General features: G+C 42.4%; 1 protein-coding gene across 1 annotated transcript in view; it reads right to left on the reverse strand.

Annotated features, from left to right (window-relative positions):
- Positions 1–17,329, reverse strand: part of ldlrad4b (low density lipoprotein receptor class A domain containing 4b) — a 258,527-nt gene that overhangs the window by 105,119 nt on the left and 136,079 nt on the right. Inside the window, exon 3 of the mRNA XM_026185856.1 lies at positions 15,913–16,053. Within this exon, the coding sequence (XP_026041641.1) occupies positions 15,913–16,053 (141 nt within the window). The remainder of the gene's footprint in view (positions 1–15,912; positions 16,054–17,329) is intronic.

Consider the following 17,329-nt stretch of genomic DNA (forward strand, 5'->3'; position numbering starts at 1 on the left):
CACTTAGAGCTTCACCTTTTTTTTTCTGTTTAAATCTCAGAACTCTTTATACTTTCGTTAATCGATTAAAGACGTTTTACGACAATCCACAGCTGTAGATAAAAGAAATAAAGGAAGGGGAAGGGCAAGGCTCCAGTGTGGCGGCAGCGGCTGGAGATGTCATCGGATCAAAAAGCAACACTGCGTGAGTCATGGGGATGAAGAAAAACAACATAAAAACAACCCCCTGCCACCACCCGGCACCAATCTGTTGATGATTTCTGGAGTTCGTGACATGAAAAATGACACACGGCTCATTGTTTGCTGGTCATTATTCATATTTGCATTCAAAGCCCTAGAAATGGCATGACATTATGAGGACCGGTGCATTAATAATACATTAATTATGAATTAATGGAAAAAGAAAGAAAGTTAATCTGGTTAGAAAATGAAAAGTTTAGATCTAAGCTCTAAAGAGGATTCCTGCAATTAAAAGATTTAAAACAAAATTAATCAAAAAAGAAAAATGAAGTAGAAAAGGCTAAGATATCCCTATTTTTTGTCTCTAAAATCCCCATATTCTCTAATATCCACAATGCAGCTTAGCAGCACTGGCTGTCTTTGCCATTTAAACACCCACATCATTTGAACTCCATATTCCAAGTTTTTACCACAGTCTGACCCCACTTGATCAGACTTCACAAAGCTCCCTTGAGAGGACAATACACAACTGTTTTCATAAGCTTCCCAGCACTCTCCATGATAAGAAAGTTACCCTTTAATGCAATTTTTTTATTCAGAAAACAACTTAAAACTGATGGAACGGTCTCAACACCTTCCAACAGCCTCAACAATGAATGACATTCATGCAACATAAGCCTATTTTTTTTCCTTCATTGGCATTTTGGAGATATTTTGAAGTGCACTCAATTTACTCGGCACTCCACCACCCTCCAACACTGACCGGTCTCTCAAAGTAAAATAAATCAAGCACATCTCCTATGTTAAAGCCTCATGAATATCCAAAAAGGACTGAACAATCACTTCAGCCCCCTCTCTGACTCGAAAGGCGGTTCAGCTTTGGAGGTGACCATATGGAAGGAAGGAGTTCGGAGCTGTCGCTGTTAAGTGATGGTGTGGTGAGGGGGCGGCGGCAGCCGAGGTTCTAAGGATCTGCAGCTGCTGTCGTCGCCGCCTGGGCCGGCGGACTTAGAGCCAGGCGCCACTCGTGTCTAACCTGAGTACGGCCGGGGGTAGGAAAAAAAAACATTAAACAAGCTACAAAGACTGCCGCTGGGCTTAGGAAAGGAGGGCGAGAGACAAAGAGAGACAGCAGAAACACAGATGAAAGCAGCAGCTACAGAAAGTAAATGCGAGAAAGATAAAAGAAAGGAAGAGGGAGGTCCTGATGAATGTGTTTATCCAGTGCTTTCCCAAGTGTTTCTCATGTTGTGTCTGCTCTGAGTAAATCCTTGAACCACACAGAAGAGCAGGCCGCTCCACAGAGGGCCCGAGGACAACAAGTGGATGGCTTCGCTAATCTGAATCTTAATGAGCTGGAAATCCCTCCCATCTCTCGTTCTTTCCTCTCTCTGCGTCTCACACGCACATGTCCATTCAATAGATCCCTTTTAGGAACGGCATAGTAAAACTGAAGATGACACATATGGTCCTCCAGCGCATTCGTGCTAATGACATGCAGACCTAATTAATCATCGGTTCATCTGGATGCGATCGCAGCTCTGTGCCTCAGCGGCTGATTGTCTGCCATCATGTGTAATCGCACTTGCAATACAACAGGTGCGTGACTGAATAGGCGGCCTTGGGTGCCGCTGCACGCATCCTGACATTTCACAAAAGTTTCCCCAAAACTGTGGTGTCATATTGATGCAACTACAGGAGGAAACTGCAACAGGAAAACACTTTTTCTCCTCAGTAAATATGTAAGAAAGTAAGCAAATAATGTTCTTTAATGTGCACTGAAATTTCTTACTTCCCAGATATTGTGGGAAGACATTTACTTTGAAAAGACAAGACTGCATTTGTTTTAGCTACTTGCGGTTCAACCTTGTCCTCCACTGCAGCTAGTATATGGTAAATGGCCTGTATTTGTATAGCGCTTTACTAGTCCCTAAGGACCCCAAAGCGCTTTACACATCCAGTCATCCACCCATTCACACACACATTCACACACTGGTGATGGCAAGCTACCAGAGGCGAGGCTGCCGGACACTCGCGCCACCGGGCCCTCTGACCACCACCAGTAGGCAACGGGTGAAGTGTCTTGCCCAAGGACACAACGACTGAGACTGTCCAAGCCGGTGCTCAAACCAGCAACCTTCCGATTACAAGGCGAACTCCCAACTCTTGAGCCACAATCGCCCCGTATACTTCATTGGCTGCAATACAGTATTTATTGATTTCTCATTGTCCTCAATGGCAAATCTTCTCACAGGATTTTTAAAACAATCCTGAAAACACCTCTGTAATACATTAACTCTTTACCCCTTGGAAGCTTACCTACCCTTGAAGCTCTTTTCTGAACTGAGTGCTTTCTGTCATATTTCAGGACTGCTTATGAAACCAAATGACTGGGTGGAAGTTGGTGAGGGTGCTCTCTGCCTTTGCAGCTACCCTCAAAAAACCCCGGAAACTGTTCTGATGGTCATCAAATCACATTTTTATTGATACATACAGAGGTACCTAAACTCATCATTAAAGGGTGCAGGAGAGGTAAAAAAAAAAAAGACATCTTTATGTGGCTCAAAGAGTCAACATGATCTGCAACACAACATTTGCCAATAAACATAGAACAGAATGTGCCGGCTTGTAAGTACAAAAATATAAAGGGAGGTGGTATGGTTGGTGTGGTAGCAGTTCAAAAAAAAAATATAAAAAAATAAAATATTTTATGCATGTAGGTCAAAATCAGGTCAGTCAGCCAATCTTAAACGTGTCACAGAAACATCTCCTGGCAGCACAGCAGGCCCCCCGCTGTTATATACACTAGCAGATGTTATGTTGAGATCTGTGGCGAATTAACAACAATGCATTTGCTACTGAAAGCCATCAGCTGTCAGCTGTCACCACTCTAAAGCTCTAAACACACGTCAGACTGATCAGTAAAGCATTGATCACAGAGAATGACAAACGTTTGCTGTCTTCATTAGTAACGCATGTGAGATGTTTCAGTGCAAAACCATCCGCTGCCTCGGGGATCCTGCAACACAATCAAAGGAACGCCGGTCACTGAGAGGGGGCGCTCCTATGGAGCCTTGAGAGTGGACCGCTCGCTCACACCGCATAATGAAAAGAATTCCAAAACGGACTGCAGGGCCTAGTGACATACCCTCCGTGTGAGCTGATAACATCACATGATTAATATTATATTTAGCTACTTCTGATCTGAAGGAAAAATAACAGATTGCATTTGAAGCCTTTTTGCTAATTAGATTACATTTATTTCACAAATGCTTTGACCAGCAATGGATATCCTTAAAATAGTACTTCTCTTAGTGGTATCCGTCTGGTATTTTAACCCTAATTTTGTCTGTATTTAAAAAAAACAAACAGGAAATTCAAATTCAAAACACAACTCACACTTGCTTTACTTTCTTCATATAAATTAAGATTAAAAATCAGCACTAGCAAATGGTAACACTATAACACTATTCCGAATAAAGGTTTTTTGGTTGCTGTTGCCACAGACAGTGCAAAAGATGGGGATTGTGCTAAGGTTGGCAGCTACCTGTCTGTGATTTATTCTTGTATTTTATGCATTTTCTGGTATAATATCAGCCCAAGCAACTCACTTCTGCTGTGTATACATCTAAGGGTCTACGGAACACCTTTTCAATGATTGCAACAGTTATAAGAAAACTTTTCCGCCACCATTTGTGTGCTTCACTTCCTCACCTGAATATTTTTTAGTAGTCACGGAACGTACCTGAGAAAATCCTAAAAAGAAATCAAAGAAAAGCGTCTGGCATCCAGGTACAGATTAGACGAGCCTCCAGGTTGGAAATCCACCGATTGGACGGGAGGCTTCACCGTTTTGACTGCCGGTTACTCTCCAGGTTGTGGTTGGAAATACACCCTCACAGCCACTGTAGCCTTGGTTCTTCTCGTGTAATCCTCTGGATTCTGTCGATTGCAGCCTTACCACTATGGCCCTGGGTCTTGCATTGCCAAACCAGTGGTTGGTCACGCGGCACAGTTGGAAATCTCGTGAACGGACAAGGTCTGCTGTCAGTCCCACTGTGGCCACCTGATGCGAAACCTACACTGTCGGATTGCTCTTCTGAACATTCACTCCATCACCAACCAGTCTTTGTTCCTTAGCTGAGTTAGTTAGTTACTTAGTTGAGCTTTTCACAGGAAAAAACAGATTTTTTTTTGTTTCTCAAGGAAACATGGCAGAGGGTTGGCGAGTTTATTCACCTACATAACTGTGCTCTGCTAGCTGCTCCTATCCGACTTTTTATCTTATATTATTAAGTTGGAGAAAGTTCTAATTCTTGGGGATTTTAACATTCATATTGATGATTTCTGATCAAACATAGCAGCTGAACTCTTATCTATATCTGATTATTTTAACTTTGTTCAAAAGTACATGTTTTTGGACCAACTCATCCTCATCCTGCGACCATGACTCAGTGACTTTATGTTTATGTTCTTTATTGTTATTACTTTCATTATTATTCATGGCTGTTTTGGGATGGTTTGTGTTTGGGATTTTAGACACTGGGTTCTGGGTTTGTGCTCCCTCTGTTGGTCCCTGGTGTTAGTGTTCCCCTGTCTCGTCAGGTTAATCAGGTCCAGCTGTTTCCCCCACCTGTGTGTGATTTCCCAGTGTCTCTTTGTGTATTTATAGTGTGTGATTTCTTCTGCTCCTCGTCGCGTCGTCTGTGTTCATACCTGGTGTAATCCCCTGCGTGCTCTCCCTGCTGTTCTCCCTTCATGCTCAGGTTTGCTATTTCTTTGTGTAGTTTCTCCCAGTTAGTTCATCCTTAGTTCTGTTTTACCATCCCCACTTTATATTGGATATTATCAATAAATCACCCTCACACCTGAATAAGTGCTGCGTTTTGAGTCCTCCTTCCGCTCTCCACACGGCCGCTGCCCCGGACCGTGACACATACCTTGTTTTTCTGTGGCCATCAACATTATCGAGCATCACACGAGAGGAACCAAGGTTGTGGAGGATGTGCATTTGAGTGACCATAAGTGTGTCTTTTCTGACCTCAACTTTAGCTCTAATCAAACAATCCTGAAATCAAAAACTCATCGATGCATAATAACTGAGACTACTGCTGAAAGGTCCGCTGTCATGTTTGACATTTCTCTGCGTTCTAATAGAAGTCATGTAAACACTCTTGTCCAGTGCTGTAACAGAGAATGCTTATCCATTTTGGATCAAGTGGCACCTATCAAGTTCTATCACACAGAAGGTATGAGTCTACTTTAAACTTAAGGAGAATGTGTTGCAAAGCTGAAGGACTATGGAAGAAAACTTGAAGCACCCAGGCTCTAACTTCAAGATCTAATGCTCTACCTAAATGAACCAGTAAAAATACCAGATCAGAATATTTTTCTAGATTCATATCAAAGAATATCAACATATCAAGAGAAATCCCAAGGTCTTTTTTTGACAAAATCAGTGCTGGTAACCACCAGTTGTCTCTAGCTACAGTACCTATAAATGTGCACTCCAAAGGGCTTTTTGTCAATAAGATTAGAGAAATCAATGTCAAAAACTCCCCAAAGCTAGCTTATTCTGCTAATGAGGCATCTAATTCTTACTCCTGGTCTACCTTTACACCTGTGAAATTTGATGATATGGTGGCCCTGGCAAATAACATAAAATGAAGCCGTCTTCATGCCCACCAAGGTTTTTATCAAAGTCTTTGACTGTCGCCCCATAGGTTGTAAACCTTTTAATGTTTTTCTTCAGACTGGGATGTTCCCCAGCTTTTTTAAACAAGCCACTGTGGAACCAAAGCTCAAAACACCCCAACTTGGACCTGACATTATATCAAAATTATAGAGCAATTTCCAAACACCCTTTTATGTCAAGACGTACACTCAACAAAAATATAAACGCAACACCTTTGTTACTGCTCCCATTCCCCATGGGATGGACGTAGAGACCTAAAATTCATTCCAGATACACAATATAACCATCCATCCCAAACAGTGGTCACAAATCAGTCCAAATGTGTGGTAGTGGGCACATCTGCTATATTGAGATAATCCATCCCACCTCACAGGTGTGCCACATCAGGATGCTGATCTGACATCATGAGTAGTGCACAGGTGTACCTCAGACTGCCCACAACAAAAGGCCACCCTGGAAGGTGCAGTTTTGTCTCACAGCAAAATGCCACAGACGCCACAAGCAATGAGGGAGCGTGCAATTGGCATGCTGACAGCAGGAATGTCAACCAGATCTGTCGCCCATGCATTGAATGTTCATTTCTCAACCATAAGCCGTCTCCACAGGCGTTTCAGAGAATATGGCAGCACATCCAACCGGCCTCACAACCGCAGACCTCGTGTAACCACACCAGCCCAGGACCTCCACATCCAGCAGGTTCACCTCCAAGATCGTCTGAGACCAGCCACCCAGACAGCTGCTGGAACAATTGGTTTGCACAACCAAACAATTTCTGCACAAACTGTCAGAAACTCAGGGACGCTCAACTGCATGCCCGTCGTCCTCATCGGGGTCTTGACCTGACTCCAGCTCGTCGCCGTAACAGACTTGTGTGGGCAAATGCTCACATTCGATGGCGTCTGGCACGTTGGAGAGGTGTGCGCTTCACGGATGAATCATGGTTCACATTGTTCAGGGCAGATGGCAGCTGAGAATGTCCCAGTTCTTGCATGGCCAGCATACTCACCGGACATGTCACCCATTGAGCATGTTCGGAATGTGCTTGACCGGCGTATACGACAGCGTGTACCAGTTCCCACGAATATCCAACAACCTCGCACAGCCATTGAAGTGGAGTGGACCAACATTCCACAGGCCACAATTGACAATCTGATAGACTCCATGCGACGATGTGTTGCACTGCATGAGGCAAATGGTGGTCACACCAGATACTGACCGGGTTCTGGGTCCCCAGACCCCCAATAGCGCAAAAAACTGCACATTCCAGGGTGGCCTTTTGTTGTGGGCAGTCTGAGGTACACCTGTGCACTACTCATGATGTCAGATCAGCATCCTGATGTGGCACACCTGTGAGGTGGGATGGATTATCTCAATATAGCAGATGTGCCCACTACCACACATTTGGACTGATTTGTGACCACTGTTTGGGAGGGATGGTTATATTGTGTATCTGGAATGAATTTTAGGTCTCTACGTCCATCCCATGGGGAATGGGAGCAGTAACAAAGGTGTTGCGTTTATATTTTTGTTCAGTGTAAGTGAGCAGGCAGTTGCTGCCCACCTTACCGCCTGCTTGGAAAAACACAACAACTTTGACTGTTTCCAATCTGGTTTTTGCAAAATGCATTCCACTGAAACACTTGAGAATACACAGTCTTGGTCTTAAAATACCTCTCCTTAGCTTTTGACACAGTTAATCATACTACAATGTTAAACAGGCTGAGGGATCTTGCTGGGATGTGCGGTTTTAGTGTGTCCTTAAACCAGATTATGTCTGAATCTGCAGAGCAACTATGTGGAGTCCCTCAAGGCTCCATGTTGGGATTTATTTTGTTTTTAATAAATATTCCTTCTTTAGGCCACATAATACAGCAGTTTAGTGATGTGTTTTATCATCTTTTTGCCAACGATATTCAGCTACACTGCTCTTTTAAGCTTGGTTTAAAAAGAGTTTGCTGAACAAACATTAACCAATGGTTGAATAACAACTACCTACAATTAAACCCAGATAAAACTGAAACTTTGATTATTGCACTGGACAGTGCAGTGTCCCACATTAAACAGCAACTGAGTGATCTGGATCTCTCGCAGAAGCGTAGCATCAGAAATTTAGGTGTTATTTTTGACGACGCTTTTTCCCTGCAGCATAACTTGCCAAGCTACAAATAAACTTTTACTTACTCACTTAGGGTGGATGGATCCGCATGTTTTCGATTTTGCCCTTCCAGACACAACCCTCCCATTTGTCCATGCTTGGGACTGACACTAAGGCTTGTGACCCATGCGTCTTTAACTGTCCATTATTGCACTGTTTTGTATTGACTGTGTGTTCTTAATTCATACTGAATTACTGTCCTATATATAACTCTGGTCTAATGCAGTGCCAGTAGAAGCAATACAAAACAAGTCATCCCTGTAGAACGGAGACACTGGAGACAGGTTAAGACCACTTATATAGCAATCTGAATTTAGACTCAAACACATACACACACACACACACACACGTTTCTGAGGTATGTCTGTGGTCTGGAGGTCACCACAGCAATGATCAGCTCACAAACCATCCCTCCACAATCAATGCTTTAAACCCAACGGCCCCATTCAATTAGCGGCATCCCGCAGCTACATTCACTTGCTGCCTAATTGACCTCTGAGTCGCAGTGGAGAGCAAGTCCTGGCATTGAAAACAGCTGCACAGCGAGAGACTCTGCCAATGTTGACACAATAATTACACAGCAAGTCACCCTAACATGGGCTTTAGGGTCAAAAGTGGGTAAAAAGGAACATGCGATTGCAAACGAAGGAAGCAGAGGGGATGGGGTAATAAGGAATAGGATAGCAGGGAGGGAGAAGATAGAAAAGAGAGAGTAAAAGGGAAAGAAGACAGCTGACCGGAGGCCTGTTCAACCATGAGATTAGGCTAAGTGATGAAAAGCAGGGAGGAAATAGACGCAGAGACCGTTGGAGAGCCTCGGGTGAGAAAAAAAAAGAAGCAAAGAAGACGGATGAAAAATGCTTTAGAGATGCTTGTAAGAGCAGGCTGGGCGGTAGAAGAAATCAAGATAATACGCGTCTAGGATCACCAACACTGGGATGGGAATGGCCACTGGGACAGATCTAATAATGGGGTTTGCTAAACACTTTCAGCTTCAGTCACAGAGAATATGGCCTAAACCACTCAAGGCTTAAAACATCAAATTAACATGGACGTCTGGACATGTCATCTGTATAAAGGATGATATCATTCCTGCTATTGAAAAACATAAAACTAGCTAATCTTATCAGGTAGCCATATCACAAAGCTACACATTAAAAAGCCCTGAAGAGAAACTCCAGCAGTGATGAGGATTTTGAATAGTTCAGATTTGGTGAAATTGCTCCACACTAATCTGAGTGTCACGTTTTAATTTGTAAAAATAGTTACTGGATGACAATGGACAAGAGTTACCACCACCTTAGACGGGACCAACCCTGCCTTATTGATTTTAGGGGGGGGGGGAAAGCTATAATCTTTTATTTTGTTGCTAACTTCTGCTTATTGGGAAAAAACGGGAAAAACCCAACCCCCAAATGTTAATATTTAAAAATATAACTGATCAAGTAAAATCTCTCTGGTATACATCGCATTTTTTACAGTTTCACTGCCACTTGTTCAGTTGCTTGATTGTCTTGTTTGTTGTCTTCCATGTAACTGGAAACCATGACAACCAGGTAGTGATAAAAGCAATCACTAGAAGGTAGAAGGCAACACTGTATATCACTTTGCAACCAATTCTGCACTAGCAACCAGCAGCATCCGCTGGCAACCATTCACGGAATAGACACTTTTGCTTAGCAACTGGTGGTTACCAGAGAGGTCACTGACTGGTCTTTTGGCCTAGTGTGAATGGGGCTCTGGCAATCAATTTCATAGAGAACCCAAGCAACCACTCGCAACCAGTCATGGAATACACATTTTCCTGTAGAGACATAGTTGCCAGTTGGTTGCCGACAGGTCTGTATACCACTGTGACTGGTGCCTAACCTTGATTTGATCTAAATGGTACAGAAACAAAGTCTTGGCACCTACTGTGTGTGCCCAGACAACAGAGCTCAGCTGTTCTGTCTCTGCTTCGCAATTAGCGTTATAGTTATATTTACAGCCCGCGATAACTGGCAAACAAACAAACGTGGCGAATGACTGGTGAACATGTGGGTTCTGTTAGCAGCTACAGCAGATGTTTCCATCAGTAGTTACTGGAAAGAAAAACACAACTAAACTGGATAATTATGTTTACTGTGAATTTAGTAATGCGAAAGTTAACTGAAATCTTTGTAGCTTTGAAGTAGTAGTTATGATAGTAATAACAAAACTGTTTCATGTAGTGGTTTTAGGTGTTAGAAAACTAAATATGAAAGACAGCCTACTGGAGCATTGCAGTTTCACAAATGTATAATGTAATGTAAATGTCAGACATTTGCAGTATGGAAAAAATTTCAACATTAGCAATGAGTGGCCACCAAATCCTTAGCCACGGTTCATTCCTCACCAAGCGGTATCCTGAGTAAATCTCTAATGAAAAAAGAGAATGGTAAACTGCTTTTTGAGCGAGCATGTGTTCTGAAGATCATGTTTTCCTTTATCACAAAGACAATCGTTCCTGTTACCGCTGAAGTTGAAGCGCTTTTCAATCTTTCTAAAAAAATGGACATAAAAATACAAGCCAGACAACATCAAACACCTTCCCACGCTTACTGCATAAATAAGTAAGTGTTAATAGACTGGATTCACACACAGATGAAAAATAATCCTAACAGAGTCTCAAATAAAGTGAATAAGAAAGCATATACGGCCCACTATAAGCTTAAGCACTTACCTCTAGCACAGCAGTGACCTTCATTTTTTTTATTGAGATTCCTTCTCAGAAATGGTGTATCACAAAAAAAAAAAAAAGCATCAGAAAAAAAGGTATTGAAGCTATCAGTGGTGGACAACAGCACTGTGTAAGGCACTCAGACTGTCTGGGATGGAGGAGTAGTCAATAATGAGCCTCCTCAGTTATGATTCTCGACAAACGGAATCAATCAGCCAGCCTGAAGGCTTGCTAGATGCTATTGAAGTGCCGTTCACACTGGAATGGGATCAATGGCTAAGCTAGAGTTGACCATCGATCTGAACCATCATCTGGTCTCCTTCCCTGTCCCCTCCTCATACTTCAGCAGGGCCTAACAAGGTGAGAAAGCCAAGACAAGCCTGGCTGAAGTGAAATGGCAGCAAGCAACGCTCACCCAGTCTTAAAAACACACAAGCTCTCTTAAGGTTCCTCATGGGCTAAATGGTGCTTTACACAGCCATTACTTTTCAAAGGTCACTTGGGCCTCCACAAGGATTTTTCCTGCTATTTAGAGTAATAATGCTACTTTAATAGTGTACGTGCTACTACTCTGGCACTCTAACACCAAGCGGACATAATCTGCATCTGCATCAAATGTAGTTCACTGGACACAAAGAACCTGCGTGTGCCTTCCTCATATTTTTATCCTATTTGCTATAAGCTTTTTTAAGCCTGACATGTTGCACTGTCTTTTTTAGGAGTGGTTTTATAATAAAATAGGGAGTGCCTACTGCTTATCACAATATGAACAACTCCTAATAATGTCCTGAAATTACTGGAGGAGTACTTTGCAGATTTACAGAAAATGTTCTTACGATGTGCTCAGAGCTGCAGGGAAATCCTCATTGGAATGCTGCAAAATTTCTGTGTACTACAGCTTCTTGGCTCCGCCCACAGCAAAATCAATCATCTGTCAATATCCACATGGGTCCCCAAGAGCATTTCCAGACTGCATATGACTAATAACTATAGATAACTAAGATGATGACACATGCATAAACATATCTATCAATGCAAATATATTAACAAAAGCACCCACTTAGGAATACATCCTGGCTCTGTGGTAACAAAAAAAAAAAGCTGTGAATGCAGGTGCATTTGAGTGTGTTCATACTGGCTGTAAGGTGCTTCTTAGATATTTACATTTTACAGATGCCTGCAGGTTACATGAACAGCAGTCTTACATAAAATATTCCCACATTTCGTGCCTGGATTGATGTTGGAGTGCTGTCAGAGTATTCCACAATCTCCATCAATGCTCACGTAGTCTGAGACAGATGACTGACATGATGTGCATACACATCAGGCACCTCGGTTTTTGCCTTTAATCTTCCAGTAATTCATATTTCTAATGCACTTGGAAGTTACATTATAACAAAATCCTACGGTTATCATGTTAACAAGAATCCTATATGCATATATGAGGTGTGATTAAACATTTCTGATAGTGGAGCAGTAGAAATCTAAAGCCATGCCTGATTTAAAGTTGGCCCATGATCAAGATTGTTCATTGTAACATTGTTACGTTTCCGTCTACTTGGTCTCTTCCAGGGTGTCAAAAGGGCGTCAAGGTGCCACTAAGTTGGCCACTAAGGTGGACTAAGTTGCAGGAAGCCAAATGTTGTAAGTGGTCCATGTGGTGAGTAAAACCTGTTATTGCGTAGCCAAAATACCTCTTGCATGGACTACAGTCCAGATAGCTTCTCTTTCAAAGGTAGAGTAGAACTCGATATTGTCTCACATTGTAGAATGAAGTTGCGGTACACAACCCAGCGAACAGCAAGAACTAATGACGAGCATGTCTCTCACCTGACGCACTGCATTTGGGCTTAGAAACTGTGGACTGAACTGAAAACTACTCGGTAATGATAATCCTTCACATGCATGAAGCTGATCAATCCAAACAGTGAGAACCGGACCTACATTGGCCAAATTTGAATCAGTAATTAGTCTAATGTGAATTTAACTATAATTCAACTATTATAGCTAAGAGGTAAAGAGAGGTAGCAGTACGAAGCAAAGGCTAGACACTAATTCAGGCAGGGAACTCAAGATACAGTGTGTCATACACACCAACATGCCTCACATTCCTCACATCATATACCCTAACACACCCTCCAAATTTAGTTGTGGCGATAAGCTGAATAACTTGCTCTCACTTCCTTTAAACTACTGTTTCAACCCCTCCACCATCCCAGCATACTCTTTAGTCATCACGCTCTAATTTCTGTATGGAACACTATTTTGAGAAGTGAGCTCAGAGCCTAGCAACCCTTACGTATACTCTACTGCTGTAATAATAATAATCATTTCTTACACGAGCTGTCTGACTGTTGCTTTGTTATTTTGTCAGTGTAGTTTGCTCTCTTGTATAACTAGCATAGAGACAGAAGTCTTCAATGACTATGACTTTATTAACACTAGCTAAAACAGGGGTGGGCAATCTCAGTTCATGAGGGCCGGTGTCCCTGCAGGTTTTAGATGTGTCCTCGAACCAACACAGCTGATTTAAATGGCTAAATTAGCTCCTCAACATGTCCTGAAGTTCTCCAGAGGCCTGGTAACAAACTAATCATGTGATTCAGGTGTGTTGACCCAAGGAGAGATCTAAAGCCTGCAGGGACACCGGCCCTTGTGGACTGAGATTGCCCACCCCTGAGCTAACATCAGTCACTATAAGCTACTGGCCACACTGAGCCCGTACCAACAAAATGCCTTAGTATTTTGAACGCACTAAACTGAGCTTTGAGGTCCCTTTGAAAGAATGACATTATTTTTAAAGGCTACACTGTCTCACTTTAAAAGGAACTTTTTTCAATGAAAAAACATTGTAGACGATGCTAACTGTCCTTCTGTTGACTTTACTCCTCTTCACAGTAGCTTTAGCAGCCTGTACAGGAGATGCACGAGCATAATTAAAAACATTATTAACAAATGCATTAAATCTAGGGAAGCAAGCTCTGGGGCATTATAAGACACACTTTAATGAATCAAATTGGCTGCCACAAAAGCACAGGTACTAAGCAAACTTTGGATGCTCTTTAATGCCATTTTTATTAGATCTGATTTAAATGTAAATTACCTATGTCTAACACAACACTTGGTTTCTTGTTTCTCACTGTTGTGCTAAACTGCAGCTGGCAGCAGATGTGAGGAACCTAGAGAGGAGAGGAGAGCAGAGGAGGTGCAGGGAGTGAGATGCAGGCATCAGGCTGCAGTGTGTCTAGACAGTATTCATGATCCATCTGTCTGCCACCGCCACGACAACAGCCAGCGGCTGCAACAAGATGGCAAACTCCATTAACACAGAAACGTTTTCTATGTCCCTCTCCCTTCCTCCTTTCCTCCTCTTAATCCCCCTCTCTTTCCATCCATGGCTGTGTCTCTGTCTGGTCTTCCATCTCACTTCAAGCCCCTCTTTGTCTCTTGTCTCCCCCTGAGACTGCCTGCACTCTTTTTCTTATTTTTTTGTAATCGTCCTATTCCGTTTTTCGTCCTTTCTCTCACCTTCTTTTCCCTGCAACCATCTCTCTGCCCTTCTTGTGTCTCTATGGCATCAACAGAAAATGTGCACCAGCTCAGAAAATTACACTCATTGAGCAGCTTTCCCGTAATGCAAGCTGCAGACTCTTACATTAACATCCGCTCTAGATAGCTAAATATTTTAAGCACCCAGCTCAGGAGGATTCTATCCATTGGAAATTATCCCCCCACCCCCACCCATTTAAATCACCCTAAAATTTAAATAAATATAAAAAATGTTCATTTGCTGTGCCTTGTAGAGCTGCAGAAATTTAGATAGACAGCAGCAGAAAAAAAAAGTGAGATAGATTCAAAAAACAACAAGGTTGGAGGGGTTGGAGAGGTGAAACACATTTGAGGGAGGAAGGTAGAGGGCGGGGGAGTGAATGAGGGTGGGTGAGATGAGAGAAAGAGATGGAGAGGAAGGTAAGAAACCTGCCAGACACGCGCGCGCACACACACACACACACACACACACACACACACACACACACACACACACACACACACACACACACACACACACACACACACACTCTCTCTCTCTCATGGAGCCAAGGATGAAAGTGCTGCTGTAAAAAGTTTTCCCTCTCCTCCTAAAAGTTGTTGAAAGAGAACGCCGCAGCACATCAAAGTGGCCTGGCAGACAGCCATTGAAGCCCAGTGGTGTCCTTCACCCTCTCTCTCTCTCTCTGTCTGTCTCTCTCTCCCTCTCTCTGCACCTCTCTTTCCATCTCCCCCTCTCAACATCTCTCTCTCTCTCACTCCCCTTCTGTGTTTTCATTGATTGTGACGAGTCAAGGGAACACTCTCATCTTGTTCCCTGGACAGTGGTGCTCAGCAGGAGCTAGAAGCAGGTGGCTGGTGCTGGCGGTAGGGATGAGAGGGTGCGGTATATAGATTTGGTATAATGCCTGTACACTTTGTTCCCTTATACTGATAAGCAAGGATGACGTCACAAAACAATACAACATGCAACTGAAATCAAGTTCTCAAGCAGTGACAGTTACCCTGCCATTAATTTCATGTGCTTTCAGCCCTCAACACAATTTCCAGATGATTAGTTTTGCATTTGAGTAAACTCACGTTTCTCTGAAATTAGACTAAGTATACTAGGAAGCAGGTCTCAGGTCAGTTTGTGTCAGCTTGGGCATTGCACACATAGAGCTCAGGGGTCATTTCGTCATTTGTCACAGAGTCTTAACCCATCTCGGTTTGCTATTGACCGAACACATGCTATTGCACCGGACAGGTAGTTTAGTCCACAGAAGAAACTAATATACCGCTCCAGATATGTAGCAAAGGAAACATGGGTTTTCAGGTTATACGGCTTCATTAGGATTACACTGAAGTGATGGATCAATGTAAAACAACAACATGCCAAAAGTACTTTGATGAATGATAAAAGTAAGTGTGAAGTTAACTATTGCACCATTTAAAAACTTTGAATGTGAAGTGCCGGGGGCAGAAGTCAGAAAGTTTGCAACACCCATGAGAAAAGCTCAAAACCCCAAACCCTTGTCCCCGGTGGGGCAAAATCAGAAGTGAGGCAAAGCAGAGAGAGGATGCGTTGGTGTGGTTTGATGGTTTGAGGTAGACAGATAGAGACACAGATGTGTAACAGCATCCTGCAACACTCACAGTTGAAGATGCCCGGCGGAGGGTGTTGGGTGACCACAGGGCAGTTCTCCTCATCGCTGTTGTCCCCACAGTTATTCAGCTGGTTGCAGATCAGCGAGCCCAGACGCAAGCAATTCCCATTGGTGCAGTGGAATTTGCACTCTGTACGGTGAGGGAATAAAAGACATGTTACATTTCTTAGCAAGAATAACAAACATTTAGTTGTCTGAAGCTGTACATTGAAATGAGGCAAAGCCTGATGTTAATACCACATTTTGTTTCCTATCAGAACAAAATGTTCTATTCATTCAAGATCCCAGAGTCATAATCATCTTTTAAAGAATTAGTCTGCTTCTTCTCTGCTCTGGAAAGATCTATAATTAAAAAAAAAAAACATTTAGAAACAATCACAATCAAACCATAGTGGAAAATTAAAATATATATATAAAAATGCCTTTTGGTAAAAATACATGTTACAAAAGAGGGAAAGAGAGAGAAAAACACAAGTTGAAAAAAAAAAAGTCCGCCCACACACATACACCAGTGTCACTGCAGTAGTAGTGCATTCAGGCGAGCTCTAAAATGTGTAAAAGCATTGATAAACCGCACAGACAACAAAATGTTCAAATGCTGGACTGTTATGTGAAATCCTCCCCGTTATCTACGCTTCAGAATGTGCAAGGTCGCGTGGAATGAGGTTTTTTTTTTTTACCTGTAAGCTCAAATACAAAGCAGAGTTAATGTGCTGAGTTCACACAGAAACAAGGTCAGACAAAAAAGTGGTCTCCCGTTCAAAACAACAAATAAATAAACAGCTCTTTCAAACGGCCCTTTGATGTGCCGCAGCCCTGAACCGTAATGTGGTCCCGTCACGGCTATTACCAAAATGCTTCTCTCCCTCTAAATATTAATACGCCTGATTAGCGCTATCTGGTTTGAAAAAAACATAAAAACCCTCCAAACTGTAAATGGGAAAGTATATATATGTGTGTGTGTGTGTGTGTGTGTGTGTAATCATGTAGAGCTTTAATCGTAACAAATAAGAATAATAACAACAAAGTGTTTGATGCACCACAAAGCAAGGCCATGTTAGTGTGGCTCAGAGTGTTATTTGTGTGTTTTTAGTGAAGCCGATACGTGAGAGCTGCACTCACACCGAGTTCGCCAGAACTTCACCGACTGCAAGAACAGCGAGACATGAATGACAGTGTTGATGTGCACTCGTACAGACTGTGATGGTTTTTCCTGTGACACATTATGATTGATATGTTTTTCGATTATACGTGGAGGAAAAATGCATTTATGCTGAATGGAAACGAGTATTTTAAAAAATCAAGAAAAAAAATATAGTAAAAATTTCCTTAAATTGTCGCTAGTTTTTACTCTAAGGAAGAAAAAACTCTATGCACTCTATGCCAGCACTGTGACAACAGCTCTT

This window comes from Astatotilapia calliptera, chromosome 11, assembly GCF_900246225.1.
Source record: "Astatotilapia calliptera chromosome 11, fAstCal1.2, whole genome shotgun sequence".
NCBI lineage: Eukaryota > Metazoa > Chordata > Actinopteri > Cichliformes > Cichlidae > Astatotilapia > Astatotilapia calliptera.